The 15,137-nt window shown below is 41.5% G+C and overlaps 2 protein-coding genes across 6 annotated transcripts; both read right to left on the reverse strand.

The window, feature by feature from the left end:
• Positions 1-1,528: 1,528 nt before the first annotated feature.
• Positions 1,529-5,406, reverse strand: LOC128754468 (non-structural maintenance of chromosomes element 1 homolog). 5 transcript variants are annotated; one of them, XM_053857106.1, is made up of 8 exons: positions 5,313-5,397; positions 5,049-5,189; positions 4,847-4,968; positions 4,707-4,784; positions 3,138-3,284; positions 1,983-2,099; positions 1,801-1,868; positions 1,529-1,718 (listed from the first exon to the last, which is right to left on the reverse strand). In XM_053857106.1, exons 2-8 carry the CDS (start codon positions 5,164-5,166, stop codon positions 1,670-1,672), a joined length of 699 nt encoding a protein of 232 aa, XP_053713081.1. In that variant the 5' UTR covers positions 5,167-5,189; positions 5,313-5,397; the 3' UTR covers positions 1,529-1,669. The 5 variants fall into 5 exon arrangements, with proteins under 5 accessions (XP_053713081.1, XP_053713080.1, XP_053713078.1 ...); XM_053857105.1 differs by having other exon boundaries at positions 1,529-1,721; XM_053857103.1 differs by having other exon boundaries at positions 1,543-1,721; positions 1,801-1,927; positions 5,049-5,176; positions 5,313-5,406.
• Positions 5,407-6,139: 733 nt separating this feature from the next.
• On the reverse strand, positions 6,140-13,594 carry LOC128753912 (vacuolar protein sorting-associated protein 37A-like). Its single transcript, XM_053856103.1, has 12 exons — positions 13,162-13,594; positions 11,639-11,713; positions 11,297-11,414; positions 10,364-10,467; positions 9,610-9,802; positions 9,472-9,542; positions 9,274-9,401; positions 9,135-9,193; positions 8,998-9,066; positions 8,776-8,919; positions 8,594-8,697; positions 6,140-7,075 (listed from the first exon to the last, which is right to left on the reverse strand). Exons 1-11 carry the CDS (start codon positions 13,269-13,271, stop codon positions 8,617-8,619), a joined length of 1,152 nt encoding a protein of 383 aa, XP_053712078.1. The 5' UTR covers positions 13,272-13,594; the 3' UTR covers positions 6,140-7,075; positions 8,594-8,616.
• Between the last annotated feature and the right edge of the window lie 1,543 nt (positions 13,595-15,137).

Raw genomic sequence — 15,137 nt, forward strand, 5'->3', positions numbered from 1 at the left:
TGTTTTTATCAAAGCTAAAATGAATGGCCTTTGAGTCAAGCCTGAATAGCCATTTTCGTTGAATTCATTTCATACTGACTTCAGAACGAGAGGCACGTGACATGACAAAAAGTGTCGCCGCCCTTTTCACTTTGAGAGTGAGAAGCCTCCACTTCTGAGGGCAGCCTGGCCTGCGTCACACAGGCGTTTCAACACACAGACAAGTGAACATTAGTGATAAACGGGTCCCAATCTATTGTAGAAGGAAGAAATAAAACAAACTTATTTGTGATCAAACATGTTGTAAATTCCTTCTCATCATGTTTGGGATCATTTTGTTGCCCAGTATGGGAGTTAATCTGAGCTGCATAAGGCTTGTTCACAGACAGAGAGGTGGGACTTGATTTAAAAAAAAACTAACATCAAATTTCCATTGTGGACACTTAACACTTGTAAGGAGGTTATGCCCTCAACGGCACTGGTTTGTCTGTGCGTTCAAAATAACTTGAACAGTTATGGATTGGTTTGGATGAAATTTTTTGGCATTCGGATGCAGGACTTTTTTTTATTTTTATCTGTTGAAAGATACTTTGTCGTAGTGTTGGGAACGGAATGAAACAACTTCGGAGGCTCTCTGAGTGCATTTGTGTAAAGTTGTATAAATTGTATAAAGTGAAAAGTGAACATTGTCCCATGTGAATGAAGCTTTAAATGCCATTCATATATTCGTCAACTAATTTTTATTTAAATTTTTTTTGTTAACTCATTGGAATCAACATGTTTCGATCCCAGCCCTAGTCGTGTTGAACAAAAATCATTGATCAATGTTTCTTGATGCACACGCAACATATTCATGCTCCACTGATGTGAACACCTCATGTAATGTTCAAGGATTTTATGAGGTTAAAGCATCAACGTGAGGGAGGCGTCAGGACGTCAGGATCACCTGCCAAGCCAGAAGGTTTATACTGGACAGACATGGCTCCTCTAACATGCCTCTGTAAAGCGGCGTCTTTCCATTTATTGAATATTCCCAGGGTTTACCGCACATTAAAGTCTCCCTTATGAAGCAGGACATTGCAAATGTATCACTTCATGGCTGTTTCCAAAGAGGAAATACAGGAGAAGTACAGAAATTTGCTTTAAAAAAAGAAAATTGATTCTGCTCATGAATTTCTTATTTCAGTTCTGGCTCAGCAGATTTGACCCTTTAAGTTCTAGACTAATATATGGCCAGTGATAACATCCTGACATGACCTGTACTGTTATGCACGAACACATTTAAAATCGATCAAAGCAATGAGGCATCGATAACTGACAACAACTGGAGGTCACCGTGCAGGAGCGCACCACAAACCTTGACAAACAGTGGCCTCTAGTGTCTAACTAATGTCATGACAACTGCTACGTTAGAGATGTATTTTTTTTATTCGGAATATGAACAAATAAGAAGGTCGATGAAGTGAAAATGAATGACAACAAACATTTAACCCACAGACTGAAATATGTTCGCGTGTGGTAATAGGAATAAGACTTTCATGAGGTTATAAGTCAACACACGTCCTTTCAGTCTGAAGTCACAACCCACCTCCACCAGAAGTTCTTCACCACCTCATCATTTAATGACATGTTCCAGATTTAAAAACATGTTTTATTCAGATGAACAACATAGTTTAAAAAAAAGACACAGTTAGAGAATGTACTTCATCTCGTGTTCCGAGACTGACGTCCTCTGATGTCTGCTGAGAACAGAACACACATCCAGTCAAACTCCTGAGGTTACAGAAGGCCACTCAACTTATATAAAAACCTGAACTCTACCGGGTATTTTGTGGCGCCACGCGTCGTTGCAGGCCGGACACTGTGGCTCCTTCCTGTCCTTGAAGTATCTGGTGGCACAGGGGTTGTGTATTCGGATGGAGCACGTGGGATTCTCACATACTTGGCACTGAACAGATGTCAGTTAGTGGATGGATTCAGCTTCACTTGACCTTAGCTCTTACCTGGAAAGCTACGTTGTGACAGATGTGACACAGCTTGAGCTGGTCCTGGTACATTGCACGGATGTAGGACTCCATCTCTAGGATGCATCTGGTGGACAAGGAATAGACCCCTTGTTTCTACAGCAACAGAAAATAAGAGAACTCAGCATGTCAAATCCAATGTAAACATATTATTATTTTGAACTTCTATTGACAGTTGTCTTTCCTTTGGATTATTGGAAAGTAAAAAAAAATGTGAAAAATTGAATAAGGAAAACATCATATTTATGTCTGATAAAACAGTTGAATAATTGTGACCAACATTAGCAACAAGCACCGCAGTAGAGATTTCTCTTTCGCTCCTGACAGAAACACTAGCTGCCCCCAGCAAGTGACATACATCATGATACCACCTCCATAACACGACTAAATACTAAATATTGGTTGGAAAGGCCATTTCAGTTGAGGCTCATTTTTCACTTTGAATGAATTTGGTATATTACTGAATCAAATGATGGAGCCATACATACATTTAAACAACACAATATTGCTTATTTTGCATCAGTTTGACAGTAGCACAATAAATCACGATGGTGGCTATATTCAAGATTTTATATCACCTGATTTAAACAAAAGCTCTATTAATGTCTTGAAAATATTTGTATAAGAATTTCAATGTTATAAGAATTTCAAGTCCATTCAGAGTAGTGGAAACCCTGGCCATTGTGTAGTGAAAAACCTCCCTGAACAAAAGCAAACAGATGCTTTTGTTTGCTTTTGTTCAGGGATTCCTCCATGTTTGTTGTTGTTGTTATCATCCTAGCTGCCGCGTGTCTTGTGCATCAGCATGATCAGTGGACCAGGAACTCCTGCACTTACAAAGGTTCCCTGTTGTCTGGAGAGCAGACTGTTCAATGAAATTAAATAAAAATGATTAAAAGCGATTAAAATATTTGAACAGATTTTTTGTTGTAATTAGTTAATCGTTAATCGTAATAAACTTGTTAAAGTCCCACCACTAATTTAAACATTTGAAGTTTAGAACCCACAGACATGGACCTGTCTTCACATACAAACAGGAGAACTATCTGTATATTAGCTGATGTTACTTTCATAAATGACTTACAACTGAAATAGAAGGGTAAAACTCAATGGCGATAGCAGACTTGTTTTTACCTCGCAGAGCCACTGGTCCTGCACCAGTCTGTTCAGCAGCTGCTCCGCCTCAATCTTCTTCAGTTTCTTCGTGGTGAGAGTGTCTGTGCTGTTCAGGATGTCGATGGAGGTGGCAGTGCCACAGTCAGAGCCCACAATCAGGTCCATCTGAGAGACACCAGGACACTTCAGTCATGCTTTCTTCTGCAGTTACAGCAGGTTCATCGCAGGGGAGGAGGGTCAGAAAGAAAATATATACAGTCATGGATTTCAGTTGGAGCCTTTCACCGAGCCAACAGCGACAAAATAATAGAATAACAATTCAACTACTCAGGATGAACTCTTACATTTGTATTTGATTTAAAAAGGAGTATACAAAGAGGATTAAACACAATTATAATAAGGAAATGTCGTCATGGAGCGAGAACATCTTATTTTAGTGGCATAAACAATCAAGTTTGAAGGGTTTAATCCTCCTGTTTAGTAGATGTGATGCAGGAAAGAAACTGAAATGTACCTTTCTCAAACTTTGAAATGTGAAAAGTACAGTGGTACCTCGGTTCTCAACCACAAACCGTTCCAGACGGCCGTTTGAGAAGCGAATTGTTCGAAATCTGAATCGATTTTTCCCATTACAATGAATGGAAAAAGAAATAATGCGTTCCAAGCCTTAAAATAGACTTTTGTAGGAGTGAATGTAGAGTGTCTGCTGCAGGTGCACTGTTCGTCTATGTGTGTGGCCGCTGCATGTGGGAGGGGTTGCCGAGTGAGTGACGTCTCTCCAGAAGTGAAGAGGTGCCCGGTGTGTGTCCAGCTCTGAATGTGCGCTTCTGTGCAGTTTGGCTGTGACAAAGTCATAAACCAAGTCACGCTCTGTCCCAGACTCGCCTCATCCCTGTCCCAGCTCCAGCCCACAACAGGACATCAAACCCTGGAGTGAGCGCTCCAGCCTCGGAGGTGTGGAGAACGAGCACCTCCCCTGTGACACTCTACCACGGTCCAGTGTGGAGACAGGAAAGGTTTTACACCTCAATATGAAGAAAAAAACAGTCAGTAAATGTAGCTAACGGAACACGTCTGCATACAGAGGCTGCGTTATACACAATAACAAAGCGCGTCGTGGGTCACCTGGTCGGTCCGCGCACGTTATGTTTTTTTTCTGGCTTTTTTCAGGGGCGTTCGAGTTCTGGCTTTTTGTTCGAAATCCGAAGCAAAAAAATCTGGAATTTTTTGTTTGAACTCCGATTTGTTTGAAAACCGAGGTACCACTGTACATTGTGTATCTGACAAATCAAGTAATTTTTAAATTTAATATGGATTGTTTTTGAAGGACAGGAGTAGCTTAAGAGATTAGCGCAGGATAAAAAAAGAGAAAAATATAAAACGCATCCCTGTAGTGGACGGCTCAGGAGGGTAGTACTCGGAACATGATTTAGTAATGTCTTTACACTATTAGATGAAAATAAAACTTGCAAGAACAACAAACAAGAAAAACAAAAAAAATGGATAATCCTTAATGAAGATAAAAATGGGGTATATCATAACTGCCTCAAGCGCTTTCAGACGGGACCTTATTTAACTTGTACTCACAATTTTCTTGAACAGCTCCAGCTCATTTTCCGCATAATCAGATGACAACTTGGTCACATCGTTCTCCGTCATGTTCACCTGAGTTCAGTGAAAACGTATTGATATGCTGTTGCTCTAAATCTGAGGCGCGTCGATATTACCAGAGCATAGTGCTGATCGCCCTTCTCTTCCGAGAGGCCTTTCCTGATCTGCATAGACAAGGGTTGCAGTTTTGCGTTGATGGCACTGACGAAGTGGTCCAGGGTTTCTGGGTCATAAGGCGCTTGGAAAAGAAAACAGGCGACGTTACAGCGATTTCAAGCAAGATTCCGTTGGGATAGAGGTGATGGGGCCGAACCCTACCGTTGTGCGTCTCGCAACAGAACCGATGCAAAGTCCTCGCCTGTCTTTCACTCACAATTCCGTTAGCCATCAGGGTTTGTAGGAACCTGCGGTGGCTGTCGGTCATCTGCGCTGCCATGTCCGTCCACCTGACAGTGACAACTTCAAGCAGTGGCACACAAAAACACAACTATAGTTCATCGACATGTCACGGGAATAAAAGCGGAGAAGCGGCATTTCAGCGTAAACATAAAACATCACTTAGGTCTTCAACACATTTCTTACCATTGACAAATCTTTCGATAACGCGCAATGTAAACACTACGCCTGCGCGCTCCTTCTCAACATCCCGCCGGACGTCAACATTTCTTCGTTGAATTTACTGAATGTGTGATTCGCTGTGCCGCCACCTAGCGGCCGTTGAGCTTAACGACTGAAGTCATCAAGGAAACTACTACTAATAAATTCATAGTATCCCATTGCATCTTTCACTTACTGAGAACTAACACGATTTTAAGTGTAATATTTGATTTTGAAAAATATATGTGCAAATAAGAAATACTTTTAATTATTATATCTAACCAATATATAATTTTATAATTTAATTGACTTTTAAATTGCCTTTTTTTTGTTCTTCCCTCAGCAAAAATGATGCCAACTATTACTGGTACTTATCTGGCTCCACATGAATGAGCAATTCTGAATTTATTATTTCACATATCTGCCTCTTTGCTTGTTTAAATGTATTGCAAGGGAGAACTGCTGAATCCTGAGACTCTCTCCACCAGGTCCCCAACTGTCCTTTATTTGCATGAAAGTTATAACTATAAAGCAAATAACTGGTAAATACAAAGCCAGTTCTAAATGAAATCAAGCACCATTATCAATACAAGCAATACTAATATGCCAGCGAAGAAGAATGTATTGTTGCAATAATACTTTTTTGTGTTTTTAATATTATTTTGCATACAGTTGCTGAAACTAGGTCGAACAAACTTCGGTCATGAGTTAAATACCTTCTGATCCACCAAACTGCAGCTGATACCTGAGAAAACACATAAACCAGAGAATGACATTTGAACATAGAAGAAGCCAATGTATTGTAAATCCTTTATTACTCTAAACAAATTAAATAATAACATATAATACAGAGTTTGGGCATCTTTGAGTACAATAAACCCCATTATAAACATTATTTAATTACAGTAGTTCAACTCAAACCAATTCACTTTTGCCTTTGATCAACACCAACAGAAGATCAAAGAGTGCCGGGTTGGAGCTCTGTCATGATCATGTGACTGTGACAGCACGTCAATACCTTGAATGAAATCCAAGCAAAAGAAATTCAATATTTCACCAGCAAAACAAATGGGTTGTACTAACAAAGTAACTTAGCCATGGACTGTATCCTTTAAAGAAAAGAAGCATAGCAATATTCACGATTCATGATCGACATGATGATGACGCCCCAGTCTCAGCACTAGTGAGATGTTTGTACTAGTTATCTAAGACAGACAAAAAAAAGTTGGAAATGAAAAAGCCTGAATGCTGGTTTAAATACAAATATACCAGTCAAAACTGGGCTCCTCTGCTTTTCGCATGATTTTCTGAATGAACTGAAGCCGCACTACAACCTTCACAGGTGAACAAAAGGTTACCTTTACTTGACATCTGAATGTACACGTCCAATTGCAATGCAAAATTTAAATCTGATAAAATAAATGTGGGTATTTCCCCAAAGAAAGTGAAGGTGTGAATACTGTTCTAGCCTGGCTGCTCCATTTCAAGTGTACTTTAAAAACACTATGCAAACAGCAAGCAAATCGTTGCCAAGAAACCAACAGCATGTGCAATAGACAATACTGATGCAATGGATCCTAGTTGTCGTGGCGCAGCTCCAAGGCGCATCGGCCACATCTCCTCCTCCAGAGTCTCAGAGTCAGCATCAATCGTTTTTCAGTGTTCTTTGTTTACAAAGTGCCCCTTGTTGCCCTGGTGTGCTTTTCTTCCTCGTATCCATCCTTAAGAAGGAGGTGCAAGCATCAAACCTAAAACAGGCAAAATTATTATGTCATAACCAGCACACAGACCAACACATCACCACAGAGAAAACTGCAGTATTCAATACCAGACTGGGGACATGCACAGTTGTCAACTTCAGGAGGTGGAGGTAACCAATAGCCTGTTAAAGGGCATCGCACGTATTCATAGAACTGAAGTTACAATAGGTAACTCAGCATTTCAGGTAGGTTCACACCAAACACGATGTATGCATCAAAGGCAACCCATGTAACGTAGTCTACAGGTGACTGGCAAACTTTCACACAATATGGGAGAGAGAGAGAGAGACGCAGCACGTTTGGGACGACAAGAGTTGCAGCCTCAGTGTGTTTGCAGGGGGGAAAAATGTGAAGTTCCACAATCAGAGTCCAGACTCTACGGTGATGTACACAGAGAGGAAGAGAAGCAGTGAACAAGAAGCTGACAATAGCCACTATTGTGTAACACAGAGGTGATAGCTCTTCGATACACACCTAGCAAACAGTGTCCAAATCATTTTCTTTGGTTTTACTTCCACAGTAGAGTAGGGGCCACGATTTCGATGGGCCATGTTGACCCGTCATAGACTTCAGATTTCTTGTTGCGATTTGAAAGTCGGGTGGAAGTCGCTTGTGTAGTCAGAAACCAAGGACCACTCTGATACAAGTCACGCGACAAAATCACAAAATCGCATTTGATGTAAACATACCTTTATCAGAATGTCGAATGTTATGATGAACATTAATACTTTCACTACACCCACTTCTTGCTAGCACACTAATAATAGGCATTATCCAAGGTTTTTTTGTTGTAGAAAACTAATGTGAAACTTGTCCACAACTGTGTACTATCATATAATAACAGGCCTGTTGCTGAAGATGTGCTGTTGAGAAGCGTACGGATGACCTTTGCACTTTGTTTGTGTACCTTTTACCACAGCCATCCCTACTTCACTCTTCTACTGATTTCAATCGCTTGTTGCACTTAGGAAAAACAAGTACACTGACATGAGGTCAGATGACAGCGGGCCGTGCAGAACAAACATAGTTTGCTTGCCTCTCAAACTGAGCCTCTGCAGGTTAAGAAAGAGGAACAAATGAACTGTAATGTTATGTACTTCAAGATGACAGCGAAAGGGCTCCTATCCAGCATTTATGTTCCATCAAATGTGCATGTTTACAATGCTGAAATCTTGCTCCATTTGGAGTGTAAAGTCATGGGTTGCACAGTGAAAGCATAAAACTGCTTATAGTGGATATTGTGGTTTCACTTCCAAAGACAAAACCACAGAAATAAGCAGGGTGGGGCCTTTTTAAGAACACATTTCTGGCAGATCTTACCTCATCTCTGAAGTAGCAGCTAAACATTCCAATGAGTCAGCTGTGACTATGTTTACTTTCATTTCTGCATTATCTTTAATGGCACATTAACTATTGCGTAATGTAGAAATTTTCACCCACAAAACAAGAAGTGTCCATCTGAATGGTTTCCGGGTTTGAATTCAGTAAAAGCAAATGGGCATTTACCATCTTCAGCAGCCTTTTTTCCTCTAGTGGCTGCTGGAAAACTGCTCGTATGTGTTGATAGACTGTTGCAACTTCTCTTCTTTAGCTCTTCTGCTGTGGCAGAGCTGCAAAATGACAAGACAAGCAGAGTGAGTGAGCTGATCCATGCCATTTTTAACCTTCATTTCTCTCCTGCTCCTCACCGTTCTTTTGTCCATGAAGCTGGTCAGGAACTCGTCAATGTCAGTGCGGCCTTCTAGGAAGTTTTCTGCTGTTTCCTCTGACTCCTCCTCCGCCTGGTGAGCGGCAACCTTTAGTCGAGCCTGCAAGGTGCTGAGGCTGCAGCTCTTTTGGGGAAACATTATGATGAAAATACAGAGTGTACAGGCATCAAAACAGTGATCAGGTGGAGATCATCTTTCTACCTCACTGAGCTCATGCTGTCTTTGCATCTTGGACTCAAAAGTTGACTTCATCTGTGTGAGCTGCTCATACTGTCAGGAGAAAGGGCAAAAAGGTTAGTAGATACAGAGGTTTCACATGGCAGTCAATGAGCATCAACCTTGTAGAGCATTTCCTGTCGCTTTCCTTCAAGCTGAGGCTCCATCTGTAGGTTATTCTCTTAAAAAAAACCAACGGAGAAAGTCAGTCAGCAAAAGAAACCAGAAAATTGCCGCTCCCTAATCCAAATCATGACTCACTTGCCAGAGACACAATATTCGTGAGCAACTCTTCTTTGTCGTTGGTTATTTGTTTGAGTTGTGGTAAAGTGACAAAGAACTCCAGGAGAACGCCCTCATTCTCCGACATCTCCGACAACTGACTGAGACTGTGATCATATACACACAAAGAGGAATATTAGATACAAAAAACATGAATTTAGCACAAAAATGACATACTTTAATTCACAGAGGTCAGGAAACGATTCAGGAATTTCAGGCATCTTGTATATGTGTCCGTTTAATCCAAGCTGAAAGAAAATTGTCACTTTAGATTGTGGTGAAATGAACATTGCGGTTGGTTGCGAGCACTCGTACCTGTGTGTCTCCAGTAGGAAGGGCTAGGTCAGTCATGAGGCCATAAGAAGGTGGAGCTCGTGGAGGAACATGAACCCCGTCCGCCGCAGGGTGTGGAGGAGCAGGAGGAGGCGTCTGACTTGGGCCGACATGGCGAGGAGCATAGTGGAAACCCTGAGTAGGATAGGGTGGGATGCCTGGTGGCTTGTACATGCTATCATGAAGAAACACACAGCGTTACCTCCCTGAGTACTATAGTTGGACAGACAGGATCTGATTAAGTAGAAAACAAACTCATAAGCAGCTTATATTTTTCAATGGCTGCTCCGCCCCGTTCAACAGACACTATTTATATATACACGTAATGTGGCAACTCTCTGGCAGTGAGGATTGTTTTTGTATGCCAATTCAGAAACATAGGAGAAATTGTGACACTGACATTGCATCTAAATGTTTACTGACTTTCCCTTTGCACCATTTCTGACTTGTTTCTCAGATTTTCTATTACTGCTTTGTCACCAAATGTTTGTTTTAAATCCATTTGTCCTGTCACACTTGTGTCACTCTATTTGACTCAGCAGCACCATGTGTGAGTTGGTGTTCCACATTCCTTTCTATGTCCACACAGACACAAGTCACATGCTTAAACGGATAAATAATAGACCAGTACTTAATGTGGTTGGGAAACATGCATGGGGCAGCTGCCTTAAAAATTCATGTGCAGGGAAAAGACACAAAATTGCAATGCAAACTAAAAAAAAAAGGGTGAACTTACTACGGAAAGCCCGAGGGACCAGATGACATTAATGCAGGAGGACTCTTCCAGAATTCATCCAACAGGCTCTGAATCACTTTCCCAAGATCTGAGTGCATCCCAAACTATAAAGCAACACAGTAAAATTAAATACCAACACTTGTAGGACAATGGCAAACCACTCTTCAATACATCAGATAATTTTCACAAATAACTACGTAATTTCCGGACTATAAGCTGCTACTTTTTTCTCACGGTCTGAACCCTGCTGCTTATACAACGGCGCAGCTAAAACATGGATTTTTACAGGCTGAAATCAGGTGAAATCGGAGGTGATGAAACCGGTGAAATACGAGGCTGTTTATTTACCCATAAAGCACTCAAAATGCGCTGTTTTCGCCCGTGTCTCCGCAGCCCCAGCAACAGAGCCAATCTCCTGGAGGTCTGGAATCAAGAAGCAGCCGCTGAGACCGGCTGTGGTTTCGCATGGGTGAAAACAGCTCATTTTGAGCGCTGTTATGTAAATAAAAGATGTGAGGAGTTCATCATTCAAGTTCAGGTCATTTCCCAGTTTGTTTCATGAGTCAGTCTCGATGCCAGAGCCTGTTTTTAAAACAAGTTTTGAAAAGCATTTTTAAGACGGCTGCACCACTGACCTTTCTATGGAACAGACAGCACCACTGCACCTGAGGCTTATAGACCACTGCGGCTCATGTATGAACAAGATCTATTTTCCTTGTTAAATTTAGTGGCTGCGGCCAATATTCTGGTGCGCTCTATAGTCTCATTTTAATTGAGCTATTCACTGACTGTTTACTACATTAGTTGAAGTATTATTTTAAAAGTCATTCTAAACATATATATATTGAATTATTAAGGTTCACCTTATGAAAAAAGTACAACAACAATATCACACGGTCTGAATTATTCTGAGCAGATGAAAGAAGAACATACGTTGGTGATTAGAGGGCTGGTAATGATTGTGCCATTATTGCTGTCCACCAAATGGTGACCGACAGGAGGGTAGACACTGACTGTGGGCTTCTCTTGTGGGAACTGTGGAGGCAGCAGTCTAGGTGCAAAGCAAACACAGCCAAAAATTCAACAATAACATTGGTGAATCAACATATCATCATAGCACAGCACAGTTTTTACTTATAAATGAACTTACAGGCTTCAGAATAGATGTGTTTAGAGTTCCACTTTAACAATGACAACAACTTCCCATTTAAGAAAGACATCTTTCACACTTCAGTAAGATAACTAAAAAGTGTGACACTGGTATCAGAAGCTTACACGTTGACGGTCAAGGTCGAGTTGTTGATGGTGAAGGGAATCCTGTACTCAACATCTTTCTGGATTTCTGCAAGACTGAAGGAAACAGACCAATATTTAAATCGTATTACAGCCTTAATGATCAATGTGATCATCAACCTTCTGCAGTATTAGCAACAGAATGCTCAACATGAAAAGCTGGTTCAGGCATCATGGAACTATTGTTTAAAAATGTAGGCTTGAACACCCTAGCTGCCTGTGGCGCTCTGAGGGTAACAGTGTAAATAAAGTCTGCATAGGGGAACATTATGGGTGTAATTGAAAATATAAACATCAATGGAAGATACACATACATATACATGTGGTTCAGTGAAGATTGTAAGTCTTCACTGTTGTCCTATATGAAATATTATAATAATGAAGTAAATAAAAAGTATATGTTGGATACACTCCAGGAACCAATATTGTAAATAAAGTAGTTTACTATGGTGATTAAAAAGCAGAGAGGAAGCAGTCGTGAATTGTGCCAGTTTAAAAAGGCCCAGGTTATCTAGTATAACTTAAAGCAGCCCAGTAACCAACATATTGCGCACAAGAAGTGCAATGTCAATAATTCCGTGACACTTGTGCAAACATACATCGTAAATGAGGAGTAGAGTCAGCTGATGCAGCTAGTGGTCACAGATGACAAGCTGCTAGTGAACCAACAGCTCATACTTTAATTGGCATGACATACAGATGCTGGATCACAAGGTGAATCCTATCAGTTACTACCGTTGGTTGTCAGTTCAGAGATTCTGTCTGCTGCGTCGATACACAAGAAGTGTCACAGGTCAAGAGAATGGTTCACATGATTGATCAGAACCAACCCCCCACAAGTGATACACATTAATTTGAATTTAGTTGACTTTATTAATAACAAAACTTGCTTTGACAGAAGCACAACGTGCTAATATAGAATTTCATTACAGGAAAAGGATGAAACCAACGTGACACCTGTTGCTGACATTTTGGAGTTTCACGGAATATAAGTCGATTACGCAACTGTAGCCTCCTGTTTTGTTAAAATGACAATACAACAAACGAGTGGGATGCGATAAGCGGAATTGTGGGCAGATGGGTTCATTCACACCGGCCTTGATCCAAAACTGTTCAGTTGAGGTTCGCGTTCACAACCGACTGACGGTTCCATTCAGCAGTCCTTCGCGCGGATTACGAGCGTTCTATTTTGGGACGGCTCTCCCGCAGACACAGACGGGACCTGTTGGCTTCGATACTAGTGCCGCGAACGAAAGTGGCAGCGCAGACCTTTGTACATTCACGGTTTGACTAGAATCACATCAGCCAAAAAGGTTCATGAGTAGTTCGATCGCCTCCATTATTGACGGTTGTAGACCGAAGAATGTGTTTTCTGCCCTGGTCAGGCGGCCGTCTGCGCGTTCAAACCACCTGGGATAAAACACGAATATGGCCACCAGACGCGTTTGTTTCGCGGCGACGATGAAGACAGAAGCTACAGTGGAGCATGAAAACCTGCCTCTTACCTGGGGTGGGCATCTTTCAAGGAGTCGATCTGGCGCTGTCTTTGTTGCTGGAGGCTGTTCAGGGGAGGCAAAGGTCCTGAACCTTTAGAATGGGAGAAAAGCCAGTTCATCCTCCTCGAACCTAGTCCAAGACTAGACCTAGCGTCAAAGTCTAACGCTTAGACGAGGAGATCAAATTCCAAGAGACTGTGACAACGAAACGCAAACTAGCTTCTGATTTGTTATGCTAACTCTTGGTCAGCAACTGCCTCGCGAATCGTGGTTTCTTCACAAGCGCCGACGTGTTTACGTTACAAAGTCTGATGTCATATCAGAATTTAACGGGTCAATTTAAACCATAATATTTCGCCCTGACTTCGTCAAAACAACGTTCCAACCGGAGCATGACAAGAGACATTCCGAGTAAGCAACAGCTTTAGCAACTTAACTGCGTGACGACGTCACGGCGAACGTAATACGTCACTTCCTGTCTATGTTCCGTTCCATAACACCGTATTTGCATATCAGTGTCAATTTCAAATTTTCATCTGGAGTACAATTTAAATATCAGTGCTATAACATTCATAAAATACATTTTTAGAAATACTATATTAAAAAAAAATCACAACAGTAATTTAATAAATTACCATGTCATTTACCATGTCTTCTGCTTTAAACATTAACATACTGTTAGTTTAATACATATTTTGCACTCCAAAAATTCAGCCAAACACTGCGCTTGTTCGATTAAAAGATGCTGCCATCTAAAAGTAACTGACTTTGATTTCTTTATCACAAATATAACGCATTGACGTTAAATTGAACCATTAAAATCATAATTTGCCGCTACCTCTTATGTCACGTTGATGGTGGTCTGGTCTTCTGTCCCGAATACTAATGTGCAGCAGTGTACGCTCTACAGTCAAGAACATTGCTCAGAAAGGAACCATCTATTACAATGATCATTGCTTGAGGGAAGCGTTCTGACCAGCTGCATCACAGTGTGGTTCGTCTCCTGTACCATCGCCTGCCGCAAGACCCTGCAGCGCGTGGTGAAGACTGCTGAGAAGATCATCGGGGTCCCTCTTCCATCCCTCCTGGACATCTACAAGACTCGCCTCACTCGGAGAGCCCTGAGGATCGCAGGAGACCCCTCCCACCCGTCGCACCGCCTCTTCACGCTGCTACCATCAGGGCGAAGGTTCCAGAGTCACCGCGCACGAACTAGCAGACTGAGAGACAGCTTCATCCACCAGGCTGTCATGATGCTGAACTCCCTCCCTGCTCTGCCCCCGGGTCTGCACCAGGCACTTTTGGCTCCATCCACAGGGGCAGAGGATGTTGCCATGCTGCCATGAGCTAGGTGCCCCTCCCAGTGGTTGATGGACCGATGTGACGATTGTTGTTGCATGTATCCTGCTGTCTGTGATCTTTATGTGGTGTCTGTGATCTTTATGTTCGTCTGTGATTGTATGTCGTGTCCAGGTCTGTGAGAACAGATATTTCATCCATGCTATATGTCTCGTACTGTAGCATATTTGACAATAAAGTTACCTTGACCTTGACCAGTGCTACAAACAGACATTATTAATAGCATCTATTTATATACACCTATATAGTTTTATGTGAATGTAAGTGAAGAAGGCACTCCATCTCACGGCCATGTAGCTTCACTCGTTCACTCTCAAGTTTCAGAAGAGTGTTTTTGTTGTTGTTACCCACCTGCTCAAGAATGAATTCAAATCAATCCGGACAGAATATGTAAGAAAAAATGGAAAATGAAAGCATTTCATTGTATTGTATGATGGTGCCACACCCCAAATCCCTGTCTATCTACAGGAGAGGCAGTGAACATGTTGGATGAAGACTGCCAGAAACAGTAGCAGGTAAAAGAAGATTGACGCAGGTGGTCATTGAAGATATACTTGTGCTACTGCAGGTCTAAACAGCAGTGTTCACAGAGATACAAACTCATACGTAGTATTTAAATATGTTTA

The sequence above is a fragment of the Synchiropus splendidus genome, chromosome 2 (assembly GCF_027744825.2).
Source record: "Synchiropus splendidus isolate RoL2022-P1 chromosome 2, RoL_Sspl_1.0, whole genome shotgun sequence".
NCBI lineage: Eukaryota > Metazoa > Chordata > Actinopteri > Syngnathiformes > Callionymidae > Synchiropus > Synchiropus splendidus.

Coding starts and splice junctions, on each gene's coding strand:
- LOC128754468 (XM_053857103.1), bottom strand. CDS start 5,166: ATGGCAGCGCAGATGACCGACAGCCACCGCAGGTTCCTACAAACCCTG. Junction 4,969..5,048: donor CTGTTGCGAGACGCACAACG/GTAGGGTTCGGC, acceptor TTCTTTTCCAAG/CGCCTTATGACCCAGAAACC. Junction 1,928..1,982: donor GTCACAACGTAGCTTTCCAG/GTAAGAGCTAAG, acceptor ACATCTGTTCAG/TGCCAAGTATGTGAGAATCC.
- LOC128753912 (XM_053856103.1), bottom strand. CDS start 13,271: ATGAACTGGCTTTTCTCCCATTCTAAAGGTTCAGGACCTTTGCCTCCC. Junction 9,543..9,609: donor TTCCTACTGGAGACACACAG/GTACGAGTGCTC, acceptor ATTTTCTTTCAG/CTTGGATTAAACGGACACAT. Junction 9,194..9,273: donor GAATATTGTGTCTCTGGCAA/GTGAGTCATGAT, acceptor GTTTTTTTTAAG/AGAATAACCTACAGATGGAG.